Source organism: Schistocerca gregaria, chromosome 10 (genome assembly GCF_023897955.1).
Source record: "Schistocerca gregaria isolate iqSchGreg1 chromosome 10, iqSchGreg1.2, whole genome shotgun sequence".
In the NCBI taxonomy this organism is placed as follows: Eukaryota; Metazoa; Arthropoda; class Insecta; order Orthoptera; family Acrididae; genus Schistocerca; species Schistocerca gregaria.
The window spans coordinates 219,949,901-219,965,178 of NC_064929.1; the positions used below are offsets into that span (position 1 = coordinate 219,949,901).

General features: G+C 39.5%; 2 protein-coding genes across 4 annotated transcripts in view; both read left to right on the forward strand.

Moving 5' to 3' along the window:
* The window catches only part of LOC126293302 (uncharacterized), a 237,659-nt gene extending 232,769 nt beyond the window's left edge, over window positions 1–4,890 (forward strand). For all 3 annotated transcript variants that reach the window (XM_049986435.1, XM_049986433.1, XM_049986434.1), the window contains exon 6: window positions 1,000–4,890. In XM_049986435.1, coding sequence (XP_049842392.1) covers window positions 1,000–1,159 — 160 coding nt within the window. In that variant the 3' untranslated portion in view covers window positions 1,160–4,890. The remainder of the gene's footprint in view (window positions 1–999) is intronic.
* The window catches only part of LOC126293254 (uncharacterized), a 66,360-nt gene continuing 55,225 nt past the window's right edge, over window positions 4,144–15,278 (forward strand). Inside the window, exon 1 of the mRNA XM_049986371.1 lies at window positions 4,144–4,233. Coding sequence (XP_049842328.1) covers window positions 4,144–4,233 — 90 coding nt within the window. The remainder of the gene's footprint in view (window positions 4,234–15,278) is intronic.

Here is a 15,278-nt window from a genome sequence, read left to right on the forward strand (position 1 = left end):
TGTCGGCTGGAAAGGTCACAGAATCTCTCCTCCGGTTGAGAACATTTGAAGCATTACAAGCAGGGCACTCCGACCGGCTCAGGATCAGGACAATCTGACATGCCAGTAAGATAGATTTTGGCACAGTATCCCTCAGGAGAACATCAAACAACTCTACTGATCAATGTCAAACTGTATAACTGCTCGCATAAAGGGCAGAGGTTGACCGACGCATTCTCGACTTGCTCAATTTGCTCTCGAATAAATCTTACAATTTTTCATAAATTGTAATCATCTGTTTCTCTGTGCACCTAGTCACATCTATCGATTTCCATCCCATTCGGATAATTCCTTTGTAGCGAATCATTTTCTTTTTAGAGTGTATTTATCAGTTGTGATTCCTATTTCAATGATACGTCATTTTTGCTCATATAAATCAACTACTGTGGGACATACTAGCAGTATTACAAAAGAACTGAACTGGGGGAGATTCTATTTCCTGGCAGCAAAAGTAACAGTTACTGTTGAAACAAGTGGCTCACTGGTCCAGCAGATAGAGCACCAGACTCCGACAGTGGAGGTCTCCGGTTCAATCTGGGGCAGGGGCCAAAGGTACTTTCCCCGACTGCAGCCCGCCAGAATACCTTCAGGTCCATTCGAGCTGCTATCAAACTGAGCCAAGCAGCGGCGATCTTTCCTGGGGTAAAAGCTGGTCGGAGAGATGGGATCGCCACCCTCTCCCTCCTAGTGCTGCAGTAAATGGAAGACTGTAGTCCCACATGCAGTCAGGCCAGAAGCCCAATCACGACTGGAGGCCCACAGATTTAGCTACGGAGCTTTCCATCTGAAATCTGCCACGTTTTTGCTTCTTTTTTGCAGATGGATTACAAATGCAGCAGTCAGAATGTATGCCCAAAATGGATATAAAACCATTCAGTTTCCAATCTTAACTAACAAAAATGTTTCCAGATACAAATGGTATTTATCGAGTTGAAAGTAACTCGAGTATTCTGTCCACAGTGCTCAGGCAGACGCTGCCACCACCGAGCAGCCGGTCCTGACTGTCGTCGCACCCGCCGCTGACGGTGCCGTATCGCCATCACCGACGACCCCGCCGAAAGGACCGCGCAAGTCCGTGTCCATCGTCCTGCCTGAAGACGACGACTCGGGTCGCGGCTGAGGAGGCCGCGGTGTGGGAGCCGTGTGCCCGTACCTTGTGAAGCGTAAAGGTGTGCTTGTGGCATAACAGGGTGTCGCAGATCTATTTACCCTAGAAGGACTGACCGGTGCTGCAGAGCACGAGTGTCGAGTTTTAGTGCGTGGACTTTGAAGGCTCTCACTTGTTGTAGAGTGGATAGGGGGGAGGAAGAGGCAAATGAGTGTAACTTATGTACACTTTGAGATCCACAGTACGTACCGAGATTATGAACAACTGTCAGCTCCACAAACAAATGTTAATGACTAATAGGAGCCGATCTGTTGCCAATGTAATTTACGTACGAGGTGGTACACTTGTTGGTGGACTGTGTCTGTGTCTCTCTGAACTGTTTTGCTAGTAGATCTCCAAACAACAGAAACTTACTATCTAGTGGTTTTATTGTGTGATAGTGTCTTTGTTACTGGACCAGAAGAAGGGTGCTCCTACCAGCTGGAAGTATTGGATAACAATAAAAATGTAACAGCAATTTTTTGATTGACATGCTCCTCTGTGTCACGTTTAATGTAAGCAGTTCAATCCGCATACGACATTTGTACGCTACGGGCATATTCGAGGTGCCGTCAGTCATAATTGCCCCTGTCACTTACTAGAGATTCGCCACACTGACACAAAAATATTTGCAGAGCACCGGAGAGGCCCTCAGTGAGCAGTTCGTACTTGTCGTGTAGAGGGTATATGTTCTCGCAGGTTTGTGTGTGGCAGTGTAGCACGTCTCTAATGTCTATGCGGAAACAGTGCTAGTCTGAAACTTTACCATTTCATGAGAAACAAAAGGGCCTCTGAACAACTGTGTTCAATAATCTCTCTGCTTTGTCATCTCTTCACTGGATTTTGCAGTGGCAGTGGAGGAGAGAAAGCGATAAATATTCGAACTGCTTGATAATACCTCAAAAATTTTTTAATTCTCAATGAGATGGCAAATAATTCACTATCGTCAAGAACTCTAGCATTACAGATGTGCCTGTCACACCATCCTCTGTTCCAAAAGGCTTTGCAGTAGTACACTTTATCGTGGGCATCTTGTTCTTTTCTGTATTTCTAATAAAACTGGGGTATGTAATACAGCAATTAGGGAATTAAGGGCAGCACAGTGAGAAACTGAGTTACAACTGATTTGGTTGGAGAGAGAACAGAAGTGAGGTGGGAATGAACACACAAACTTTTTTGTGATATGGAAGCTGAGAAGTAACAATACAAGAAGACATACTTTATTTTTAAGGCTCAGAAGTAATGTGTTTATGAACATTACTCTACTGATTGGCAACTGTAATTGTACCATTCTTTGCCAGATCAAACCCTTGAGTTGTACATTCCTAATTTCATTCCACGAGATGAGGAGGTATTCTTCCATCTATTTTTCTACATCTATACTCTACAAGCAACTTTAGGGTGTGTGGTGGAGGGCACTTTGGGTACTGTTTTTATCCTCCTTTCCCGTTCTGTTCAAAAATTGTTTGCAAGATGAACATTTTCAGTAAATCTCTACACGAACTCTAATATCTGTGGGCCCTCATCACCACATTCACACGGAATTATCACTTCCATAGGCCTACTACCTGAAGTCGCTTCCACATCTGGTAAGTGGTGTTCGCGGCCTAAAGGAGTGCCCCCTCAGCGTAGAGAACCACCTGAACTACAGTGGAGCTGGGAGGCCACAGGTACTACGAACATGTCTCAATTTTCTTCATCTTTGACTAACAAGTGCGGACTCAGAACTGCTTCACCACTGCTCTGCAGACTGCTATTGGTGAAGTTATCTACCACTCACTACCTAAGGATTTCAAAGCTGCCAGACCTATTCAGTGATGTATGTCATTCCCCACTTTGAAAATGAAGATGTTATCTACGGATGAGCATTTTCACCAATTGAAACCTCAGTGTTGTCATCAGCCAAACCTGCTGCAGTTTATTCTGGCACCAATGAAGTGACTTCACTAGTGAAACATTTGTGTCAGTGTTGGGAATGCTTGATGTAAGAGTGGTGGAAACCTTCCTGAAATTGCAAATACCACAAAAATGGAGTTCCCTTTGGGGCAGCTGCATTTAGTTTCAACAGTTGGCAACCTAATGTCCGTCCGTGGTGTGCCAAGTTTTGAAATAAGAATTCCTGACCACGTGCCATACTGAAACTGAATACGTATGCCGGGAGTGTAGTGTCCCCAGGACCAGTGTCGATATTAGTCTCAAAATTTTCTTTTGTGTGTTAATAAAATAAATATGTGGTGCTCAGTATTAAAAATATGAGTTTGTGACCTCACTGTCAATACGTACGGTCTACATCTGGGAGGCCTAATGTGTAACTGGTCGGAAAATATTACTGTCCTTGTGGCTCTAATACCTGATACCCTTAACTGATTAGTGTATTGTGTAGTGCAGGTAATTTACATCTGGACAGTTGATTGTATACTTCAATATTCTTTACAATATGAAGTTTTAGATTAAGGAATATCATAAATAACAATATAAAAGACAGAAGAAGTGCAGCACTTGATTATATTTGAAATTAAGCATCTGACATAAAAATTGCAATTAAATGATTGGATACATCTAAAATTATACTTTGCCAAGTTTTCTGCATTGTCATTTCAATTATCAGAAAGTAAGCAATCTTCTGTCTTGTATAGTGTTAGTCTTCATTTTTTACTTTTTTTTAAATGTGGCAATCCTAGTACTTTAGAACAAAATTATGTCTACAAAATTCTCACCAAAAACAAATATTTCAAGAGTGTGCATTTCACTAGTACATGTTGCAACCTGACAGGAGCTCATTAGTATGTAATATATGAGCTACTGTCACACAAAATAAGTTTGGTGTGTTCTCGACAGTGTACAGAGTCTGATACATTATTTTATTTGAATATTAATGAATTCTGCATCACTTTGTAGTAGAGCAGTTTCATACTTTGAAGTGTAAGGCACACAGAGAGTGTTTTACTCCCCCAGCTATGCTCTTGGTACTGCTGCATGCTTCTTCCACTGTAAGTGGTACAGTACAGGACCCTAGAGTCCTGCTCATGTACCTGTGCCGACCACAGGTGACTGATTTTTGATGGCACTCATTAATGTATTACAGTATTCCACTAAAATAAACTATTATTTTTGGTCTCATAAATATCTAATTAACAATAACAACTTACTATAAATTGATTTTTTTCTTCTCTTTGGTTAAGGTAAATCCAGAGGAAGAATAATTATCAGACGAACACATTTACTGTGAGTTTAATTTGTGATCAGTTAGCAATGTGGGTAATTAAATATAGAAAGATATTGCAAATGCATCAAGAGGAACCCAATTGTCTTGGTCTGGGGGGGGGGGGGCAGTTTAGCAGCTACAAATTAAATACTGTCCCACATAAAGTTGTGAAGTGTTCGAAAGAGTAGATAACTTCAAAATGTTGCCCCTTATTTAGTAGTCACTTTGAACGAAGAACTTGAGGAGTATTTATGGAAATCTTGTTTCGTTGTAATAAGATTTCTAGTGATTACTTTTTTTGGCCAGCAATTGATTGTGATACACAGGGGTGCAAACCAGTGCATGCAACTTTGCACTCACAACATACTTTAACTGGTGGCATTCAGATTAAAAAAGGGAGGAAAGTGTGACTGGTCTTACACACAGTAGAATTCATCAAAAGGAAACAACTCAACCTGTGTTTAGAGAACCCCCAGGTTATTATTTTCAACAGGATAAGGTCACAATAAAAAATTACTCGCAACTCCATGCTTTTGAAAAATAACAGATCAAATGAGTACACAAGCAGTATTGGTGAAGACAGACAGCTGACTCACACTTAAAGTCTTTAAATTGTTGCTGCACAGTTGCAAAACGGGGAATATGCGGATGCCTTGTGGAATTCTTGAATATTATCATCTACAACACAGCAGGTGGAATCTTTTGTGTACATTGTATCAGCAAAGACAATGAAAACGCGAAGTCTACATACACTGCCGTAGCAGATTTAACTCTTTTGAACCTTCTATCTTTATTTCCATAATTTTGTTATACATTGAAATGATCCACATGCAATCTTTGTTAAATGTGTATTTCCAAAGAGAAAATTTTGAAAATATGTTATTCTCTCAACACAATAATTTTAATAATTTTAATGGGAATGGCAGGTGCAGTCCTAAGAAATACTTCGTTGGTATTCTTTTTATAAACTGATATCCCTTGTTCTTGATGCACTTCACAATTTATAAAATGAATATTTATATATTTGTTCCGGACAATGGCCACATTGACAAACTTGTTATCCCTCCAGTATTCCCGAGTTTGTGAGACAAGTCTGTTTAAGTTGTTTCACCAGCCTTTTGGTACACAATCACATGATAATTTCCACACTCATAACCATTTCTCCTTCCAGTATTTTGGTCTAAAAACCCCCAAGAACCTCTCTGTTAACATTATTCAAGAGATGTGTGTGCCAGAGTGTACGCAATCATAAACAACTGTAGTTGCAGAGTGTCCAGTGAATGATCAGAGGAGAGAGAGGTGCCTACACCTCACTGGATGTGCAGAGGCAGGGTTTACGCCGTGGAAAAGCGATGCGAAACTCTGCCACTAGAATTTCCTGCCACACGTGTAATGCGCTGTTCTAGACACCAGAATATGACACTGTTCTGTCTGTGAGTGAAATGCATCCCTCTTCTTGTTATTAATACTTTTCATCACTTCTGCCTTATCTCTGTTTTTAAATCATATATGTTCTTTGTTATAACTGATTTGCGAATTTCTTCCTCACACACATGTCTAATAACACTTGTGGTAAACGGTGAGCCCACTTCGTACTGTCGTCGATACGTAGCTACCTTTCTTTGTACGTGCCTATTTACTAAGTTTCCACTAGTTTTTTTTGTAGATAATATGTCTGCCTCTATTCTTCACCTCACTCATCCCAGGGTATCGACCACCTTATCCCACCTTATTTTGTGAACCACTTTCTGCGAGCCAAAAAATGCTATGAAAATGTCACTGTTTTCCATTCTTCATCTTTTGCTACTAAGTGCATAATCAGAACTGGTTCTCAATTAACTTTTCCTTTCCTCACACAAGTTAGTCTTCATTCTTTTCACTCATCTTTTTGTTCTCTAAAAATGATGCCAAGCAGGAACACCAGAGTCCTCCTCCATACCCAAGTACTATGAAACTGCACCCATCGCCCTCCCCCACACACAACCCGAGAGTATGTTCTCGCAGGACCCACATCAGTTAATTTTCCAGTTCCTATATGTATCCCACCGGTTTGGTAATTCTGTATGTGCATCACGTACTTGTGCTATAATGTGTTACCAAAGTGAACAAGTGCAATACATAGTCATAACAACGTGCCAGCTGTGTGGTGGTGCTCAGTATCACGTCACCTCCGCTGTCACGTACAGCACTACTTTCACTGCCTACATTCTGTGCTGCCCTCTCACCTGTGAGGAGATCTCGTGGTGATGCTCCGCACAGCAGTACCACCTCATTTTGGACCGTCACTGCATATTGTATACATTCGTTATCTTTTTGTTGCACACATTTGATAGCTCTGAATGGGGGGTAATACCAGTTAAATCCTACTTATCTAGAGCTTCCCTGAAGAGACAACAAATCCAGTAATACAGGATTTATATTTCCATACTTTTTTTGTTGCCTGTGGTAGAAATACATTAAGAAAATTAGTTAAACGAACATTGCTTTTTACATTTTTTCACAAACTTTATCATGGTTTCTGGGCAACCTAGGTTTCAGGTTATAAGACCCCTTTCAGGGCTTATAACCTGAAACCTAGGTTGTGCTGTAACCATAATAAAATTTGTAAAATGAGGCAAAAAACAGTGTTTAGTTAATTTACAGTGTTTCACCAAAAAACCACATTTGATTCAGTTAAAATGGCCTTATGAAAACATTATCGGCTCAAAAATACACAGTTTTATGCTCGTCATCACCATTTTTTCATAACTGTGATAACCCGTATTCCTAAAATATATGCTCACAATCTCAATTTAGTGATATTTTGAATATTTACATTTAGAATTTTGAGTAGTTCAGTTATTATTAATATTCAATGCAATTCCTCAATCACCCATTGCTCATTACAGGAAACCTCTGTCCATTGTAGTATTTAGTCCTAAGCTTGTAACCATTCAGATATGGTTTCAGTCTAATTTTGATACTATATTGATGATGGCTGTAAATGCCTAATTTGACAAGGGTAAATGAAATACAGTTATTTTGGTCATTTTGCAGCAGCAAATGGAGAAAGAATTTTCAGCTGAAATTGTGAATGGACTGACTGTGTATGTTTGTGTATCAGGACCACTGACAGACCTAGGGCACTAAAAAGTTATGTTTTCTATAGGACTGATATGCTTTAATAGTCACGGGACTAGAGTGTTCAACTGGCCACATACATGCATTGTGCACACAATGCCAAAGAGGTGCGGTAGACTGTAAAAATGAAAGACACATTTTTTATCTGTGATTTCTTGAATGTATGTTGTATAATTACTTCTTATTCTCTGCAGCTGTAAACACAATTACTCTATGATACTACCACAACTATGGACTAAATAGCTAACTGTTCTGTGTTTTATTATATGTTTGTTAGTCGGACTGTAGTTAACAACAGAGGGAAATGGCCGATGTGTTGCCAGCAACATAAAGTGTCTTGCTTAATGTGTGTTGTAATTTTAAAGGCACAAGCCACTGTGTGAGCCTGTCTGTAATACCTGTTGACACTTTTTTTTTTTTTTTTAATTTTAAAGAAGAAAATAAATGTTGAGGGTATAGTGACACAGTAGAGAAAAAAAGGAACCAAAGAGTTATGTAGAATTAGAATTTAAAAACTTACTTGTGCAATTCTAGAGAAGATATTTTACACAGTTCAAAACATTTAGCATGTGTTTTGTCACAATAATTAAAAATCATAGAAATAATAAAAAAAACGTTAATGTAAACTTTATCTTTCACGTAGATCTTATATTGTGATAATTATTATGTAGATCTGGTTGAATGAAATGTATATTTTTGAGTTTTCATTTTTTTATATCAAATTTTGTGATTGCAAATAAAGTGAATTACAAATATATTCGAGAGCTCTGTTCTATGCCACAATCAAAATGAGCCCCTTTTCATTTGAAAAGTGTGCATGCACATGAGCCCGTGCATGTGTACACCACTACTACTACTACTACTACTACTACTACTAAAGGTTCGCCTTGGAGGGAGGAGTGTAGGTGAGAACACACACAAAGAATGCAAGAAGTCCAGGCCTCAAAGGAAGCAAAATTCACTGCCAAATGTAAGAAGACTTAATGAGGCCTTCAAAATAATATATACATATATAATTAGGATACATATAGGTACTCCATCACACACTACGGCCTCATGCCTGCATTACACACATTCCCTGTTGGTCAGACTTCTTGCCTAGAGCTCACAGCCACGTTTTCACTGCCTGAATTACTCACTCCTCTTCTTCAAAGTGTGTCCCTTGTAGAGAATCCTGAAGTGGTCTAAACAGATGGAGGTCACTGGATAGCAGGTCTGGGCTGTAGGGTGCACGAGGCAATGACATCCTGCCCAGCCTGGCAGTGTGTTCCCACTTTCGAGATTTGTGTGGGGGCATGCATTATGTTGGAGCAATATTTCTTTTATTCTTTCACTTTCATGTCAGAGCAAACTCTTCAGATATGGTTCTCGAGTTTCTTCATAATCTTCACCGATGCCTGTCAATTAGTGGCAGACCCTTTTGGCAACATATCTACAACAGTGACACTATCATTATCCCAAAAAGTCAGTCATCCCGACTGTCAGCATAGCAAGCTGCCTCTAATTTCTCACTTTTTAGTGATTGAGGATGTTGCTGCTACAGTGTTTTGTTTCTGATCCAAAATGTTGCAGCTGTCTTTTGTCAACTGTAATTATCTATGGCATCACTACATCTTTGCTAGCCTTAATTAGTTCCAAGAGTCCAAATCAAATTGCTTTTGAATCTTTTGGTCTGCTGTGAGAATCTGTGGAAGCTATTTGAGCTCACACCCGACTATCCTGGAGTGCCAATCATTGCAGATGCACTCGCACTCTTTCTCCCCCCCCCCCCCCCCCCCCCCAATTACAATGCTCATCAACAGCTGTGGAGCCAAATATCAGTTTCTGATGTGCCGGTCAAATGAATAATGGCAGCCATGTGACTCACCGTGTCAGTAGCAGTGGCTGTGGCTGTGACAGGACATTTTGAACATGTTCGATCATGAAGCTCAGCTTCTGCACTTCCTCACACTTTAACTCTCTTAATCAACCACACAGCAGTAGTCCAACCAACTGCATCATTAGAATATACTGCACAGAATATTTATGGATGTTGATCATGGTTTCATTTTCTGCTATCGAGAAACCAATTACAATACACAACTCTTAATATGAAGGTCTTGCATAGGCACTGTTTAATGGTTCACTATGTCTACATCTAAATCTACACAATTCCTCTGAAATTCACAATTAAATGCTAGCAGAGGATTCACTGAATCACCTTCGAGCCATATCTTTATTTTTCCACTCTCAAACAGTGCACAGGAAAAATGAACACTTAAATCTTTCTGTGCGAGCTCCAATTTCTCTTACTTTATTGTGATTATCATTTCTCCCTATATAGGTGGGCACCAACAAAATATTTTCACATTCTGGGGAGAATTTATGTCATTAAAATTTCAAAAAATACTTTGTTTTGATGATTTACTCCCCCTCCACGTATCACATGTGGGCACTCTCCCTTATTTCACAATAATACAAAATGAGCTGCTCTTTTTTAAATCTTTTCAATGTCCTTCATCAATCCTATATATTGCAGACCCCACACCTCATAGCTGTACTCCAGAAGAGGGTAACAAGCATAGTGTAAGAGGCCCCTTTAGTAGACTTGCTGCATTTTCTAAGTGCTCTGTCAATAAATCACAGTCTTTGGCTTGCTTTCCTTATGACATTATCTGCGTGATCATTCCCATTTAAGTTATTTGTAACTGTAATCACAAGCACCATTTCATTATTAGTTTTAGGCTGAGATTGTGGTCTGGGCATCTTCCCTATTTACAAAATCTGTTTTGGTGTTCTTTAGGTTGTGGTACAACAGTATTTTTGATCTAGTTGTACATTAAATGGGACATAAATCTGTAGGTGCAGTCCAGAAGAGTTATTCCTCTGTAATTATCGGGGTATTTTATCATTTTATTTTACAAAATAATGGGTGGATAATTCCTGTGCTCTACACATGTAAAGTACACCTTTTTCATTATTTATATAAAGATTCCAAGACTTACCAAGCGGGAAAGTGCCGGTAGATAGGCACAATAAATGAAACACACAAACACACACACAGAATTTCGAGCTTTCGCAACCGTCGGCTGCTTCGTCAGGAAAGCTAGAAAATATAAACAGAAGTCTTATTTGTATTCCAGTACTGTTAAATAATGGAAAATCAGAGTTGAAGTGGCAACATGAAAATTAGAACAATTTGCTACTCACCACACAGGACACATGCAGAGACAACAGCAGCCCCGTGTGTGTGTGTGTGTGTGTGTGTGTGTGTGTGTGTGTGTGTGTGTGTGTGTGTGTAAAAATCTAACAATCTGCTGTTCAGTACTTCATCTATGTGGTGATCGGCTATTTGTCCTAATATTTATATTCTAATAATGTTAGGCTGAAACATAAATATAAAAAATTGCAAGTTGCTTGTGGTGGCTATTATCATAGCAGCCATATATAAATTGCAGTAGTTTAAAATAAAAATGCCTTTTGCATTCTACACATCAATTTTTGTATTTTACTTGTGCACCTAGATGTGCTTCATCTTATTTACAATCATCTTTAGTGAGTATCAGATCAGCATCTAATTCATTATTAGTAAGCCAAACAGCTTTCCCTCTTGTGGAAAATTGGCTGAAAGATTGCATTTCTTCTTATGCTCACTCTGTTTTCAAAACAATACCCTTTAACTGCCATTTTGTGCGTCTGAAATGAAGATGGTAGTAACAGTACTGTGTTTGGAAAGCTGATTCACACATACACTGAAGTTATCTTGCAAATTATGTGAAACACATCTGGGTGCACAAGTAAAATACAAAAATTAATATGCAGAACACAAAAGGCATTTTCATTTAAACTACTACATTTTTAAAAGAGTCAGTGTGAGTGATAAAATTCTGTTAAATATAAATTTTAAAGAGGTAACAAAATAAACCACAGTAAAGCTCCTCTAAGTGGAAAAAAGGGAACAAAGGCTTATTCATTGTTGGTGATGACTATAAAATTTTGACAATTTTATCTTGGAATTCTTCCATTTGGTCCCTGTTTGCATAGAAAAACAACAATATCAGAAATTGAGTCTGCCTTGATGCAAAACACCTTGTTATTTATTTATTATTGATAACCCTGTTGTGAATAAAAGGTCCGAGACCATATCCTGTTGTGAATGAAAGGTCTGAGACTGGATTCCAAGTGTTACTTTCATGCTTTTTATTTTTCAATGTTGAATGGTGTAACTAAAGTTGAACACACATGCTTCAAAAGCTACTTTTTTGGGGTTGGTTGGAGAAAGTGTAATCCAGTATCAGAAAATGACTAGATGACCCCCAACAAGTCACCCAAAACCATCTGGTCAGCAGAATCAACTTTTAACAGCATGGGACTCAGTCATAGTATTTCCCTTCTTTCCAGTTTGTCACAGTACTGTGCAGCATTGCCAATTACAATGTGAAATTCATAGCTCTGTCACACTGTGCCAGACCCCATGTGGTTTAAGAAGCTCCCAACTTCAGGAGGGAGCAAATTTTTGGCCTTAAAATTTCATACCCTTTCCACCTCCACCAGACAGAAACTGGTATTTTCTTCTTCCAACTCATACATGTGTCTCCATAGATGAAGTGCAGATGAACGCATCTACAGTTTGACATGGTTTCTTCAGAGTCGACAACAATACTACGGCACCCAGAATAGAATTCAGAATCAGAAAGCTGTCATACGTCCTATCCATCTACAATTAGACGGTAAATTACAGCCACCTCATTTACATTTCCATGGAAACTGATGTCAGATTTGTGCAGCTGGATATGGGATGTGTAAGGAAAACACAGGAAAAAAGATTTAGGACACTATTTCAACACAGTTCTATGGTTTGCCTCCATCTGACCTGAAAGCAACACAAACTGCTGAAACAGAAAGAAATTGGCATGCATTTCCATGAACAAAGCTTGATTCCTAGAAAGCTGAAAATATATAGTGATTTCTACAGCCACACTGCTTCCTGTCACATTCAGATATGTTAAATTTACAGTTTAGTGAGACCACAGAATATTAGCATTAGGTATTATCGATAACTCTGTTGTCAATAAAAGGTCTGAGACTGGGTTCCTAGCGGATCAAATGCACGCTCCCTCCCTCATATTTTTTCCAACCTTTTTAGATAGAGACACACACACACACACACACACACACACACACACACACACACACACGCACACACACACACACACACAGATTTGTGATGGGATGCACCTCTCCCAAAAAAGAAAAAAAAGAATACCAGAAGTTTTGGAGATGATGTTCGATACATCTTTTGTTTTTTACTGGTACAAATGTTGTAATTGCACTTTTACAATGCACAGGAGAGCATCAAAAACGTTTTAGAAAGTCTAAATTTCTAATTAAATTGCCACTGGTGAGGAGACTTGCATGCCTCAGTGATACAGATAGCCATACCGTAGGTGCAACCACAATGGAGGGGTATCTGTTGAGAGGCCAGACAAATGTGTGGTTCCTGAAGAGGGGCAGCAGCCTTTTCAGTCTGGATGATGGACTGATCTGGCCTTTTAACACTAACCAAAACAGCCTTGCTGTGCTGGTACTGTGAACGGCTGAAAGCAAGGGGGAAACTACAGCCATAATTTTTCCTGAGGGCATGCAGCTTCACTTTATGGTTAAATGATGATGGTGTCCTCTTGGGTAAAACATTCCGGAGGTAAAATAATCCTCCATTCGGATCTCCAGGAGGGGACTACTCAGGAGGATGTTGTTATCAGAAGAAAGAAAATTGGTGATCTATGGATCGGAGCGTGAAATCTCAGATCCCTTAATCTGGCAGGAAGGTTAGAAAATTTAAAAAGGGGAATGGATAGGTTGAAGTTGGATGTAGTGGGAATTAGTGAAGTTCGGTGGCAGGAGGAATAAGACTTTTGGTCAAGTGAATACAGGGTTATAAATACAAAAGCAAACAGCAGTAATGCAGGAGTAGGTTTAATAATGAATAAAAAAAATAGGAAAACGGGTAAGCTACTACAACCAGCATAGTGAACGCATTATTGTGGCCAAGATAGATAAGAAGCCCACGCCTACTACAGTAGTAAAAGTTTATATGCCAACTAGCTCTGCAGATGACAAAAAGATTGATGAAATGTATAATGAGGTAAAATAAATTATTCAGTTAGTGAAGGGAGATGAAAATTTAATAGTCATGGGTGACTGGAACTTGACAGTAGGAAAAGGAAGAGAAGGAAACGTAGTAGCTGAATATGGAACGGGGATAAGGAATGAAAGAGGAAGCCGCCTGGTAGAATTTTGTACAGAGCATAACTTAATAATAGCTAACACTTGGTTCAAGAATCATAAAAGAAGGTTGTATACATGGAAGAAGCCTGGAGGTACTAAAAGGTATCAGATAGATTATATAATGTTAAGACAAAGATTTAGAAACCAGGTTTTAAATTGTAAGACATTTGCAGGGGCAGATGTGGACTATCTATTGGTTATGAATTGTATCTTAAAATTAAAGAAATTGCAAAAAGGTAGGAATTTAAGGAGATGAGACCTGAATAAACTGATAGAACCAGAGGTTCAGGGAGAGCATTAGGGAACAATTATGTAAAACCGAAACATAAATATGGAATCTACTAGCTTGTTTAGGAATAGTTTACACTATGAACAATGGGAGGAAGTGTAGCAGGCTATCTGCCTACAATGAATTAGAAATTCAATTCATTTCTGAACTTTCAAATATCTTGAAGCCTGCTGCCCCCAAAGACACATTAAAATGAAACCAAGCTGTTGTGGAAGGAAAGAGTGGTAAGTGTCCGATTCCACTTGTCTACTTAGACCCATGACGTCATCAGTATGGCGGAAATGGCAATTCTAAGCGTCTCCAAGCTAAATATAACAGTAAAAAACACTATGATCCCAAAACACACAAAATGACGAACAAAAAAAAAATTACAAAAATCTACAGGAATCGGACACTTCCCTTGACGGAACCAAAATATTAACAGTATAGAAACTCGAATCAGGCATTTCCCTACACCACAGCTGATTATACCAAAACACCAATATCTACACATAAAACTACAAAGATTAGGAACGGTCATTTCTCTTGACCTACATGGGTCAATCACAGCTATTGATGCAAAGAAAACACACACACACACACACACACACACACACACACACACACACACACACACACACACACACACACACACACACACCCCGCCCACCCCCACCCCCCCCCACACACAGACACCCCCCCCCCACACACCCCCCCCCCACACACACACACACCCACTCCCACACACCCACACACTCCCACACACTCCCACACCCCCCCCCCCCCCCACACACACACACACACACACACCCACACCCCCCCCCCCCCCCACACACACACACACACACACACACCTCTTATTGTGACACCAAAAAGAATTATGACAGCAGTGAAGAAGGAAGGTGTCAGGAGATACACAAGGAAGTCTGCTGTAAGAATTATCGCACGGGTCAAGTGGTGGGATGAAACTAATATTCCAACGGTCAGGAGAACAATATGGAGTTAGGTATGTGAATTACCTAGGTGATGGAGATTCTAGTGCTTTTAAGACTGTTTTAGAGAGCAATCCTTATGGTTCACAAGTTAAAATTGAAAAACTTTAATGTGTTTGTGTCCTAAAATGTTGTTAAGATAGCTGTGTGTGATGCCTGTCTAGTGTTCAACAGTGGAAATGTAGGCCGGGTTAAGTGCCTGCAGAGATTAGGCTTCCATCCAGGTGCATTCACACTGAA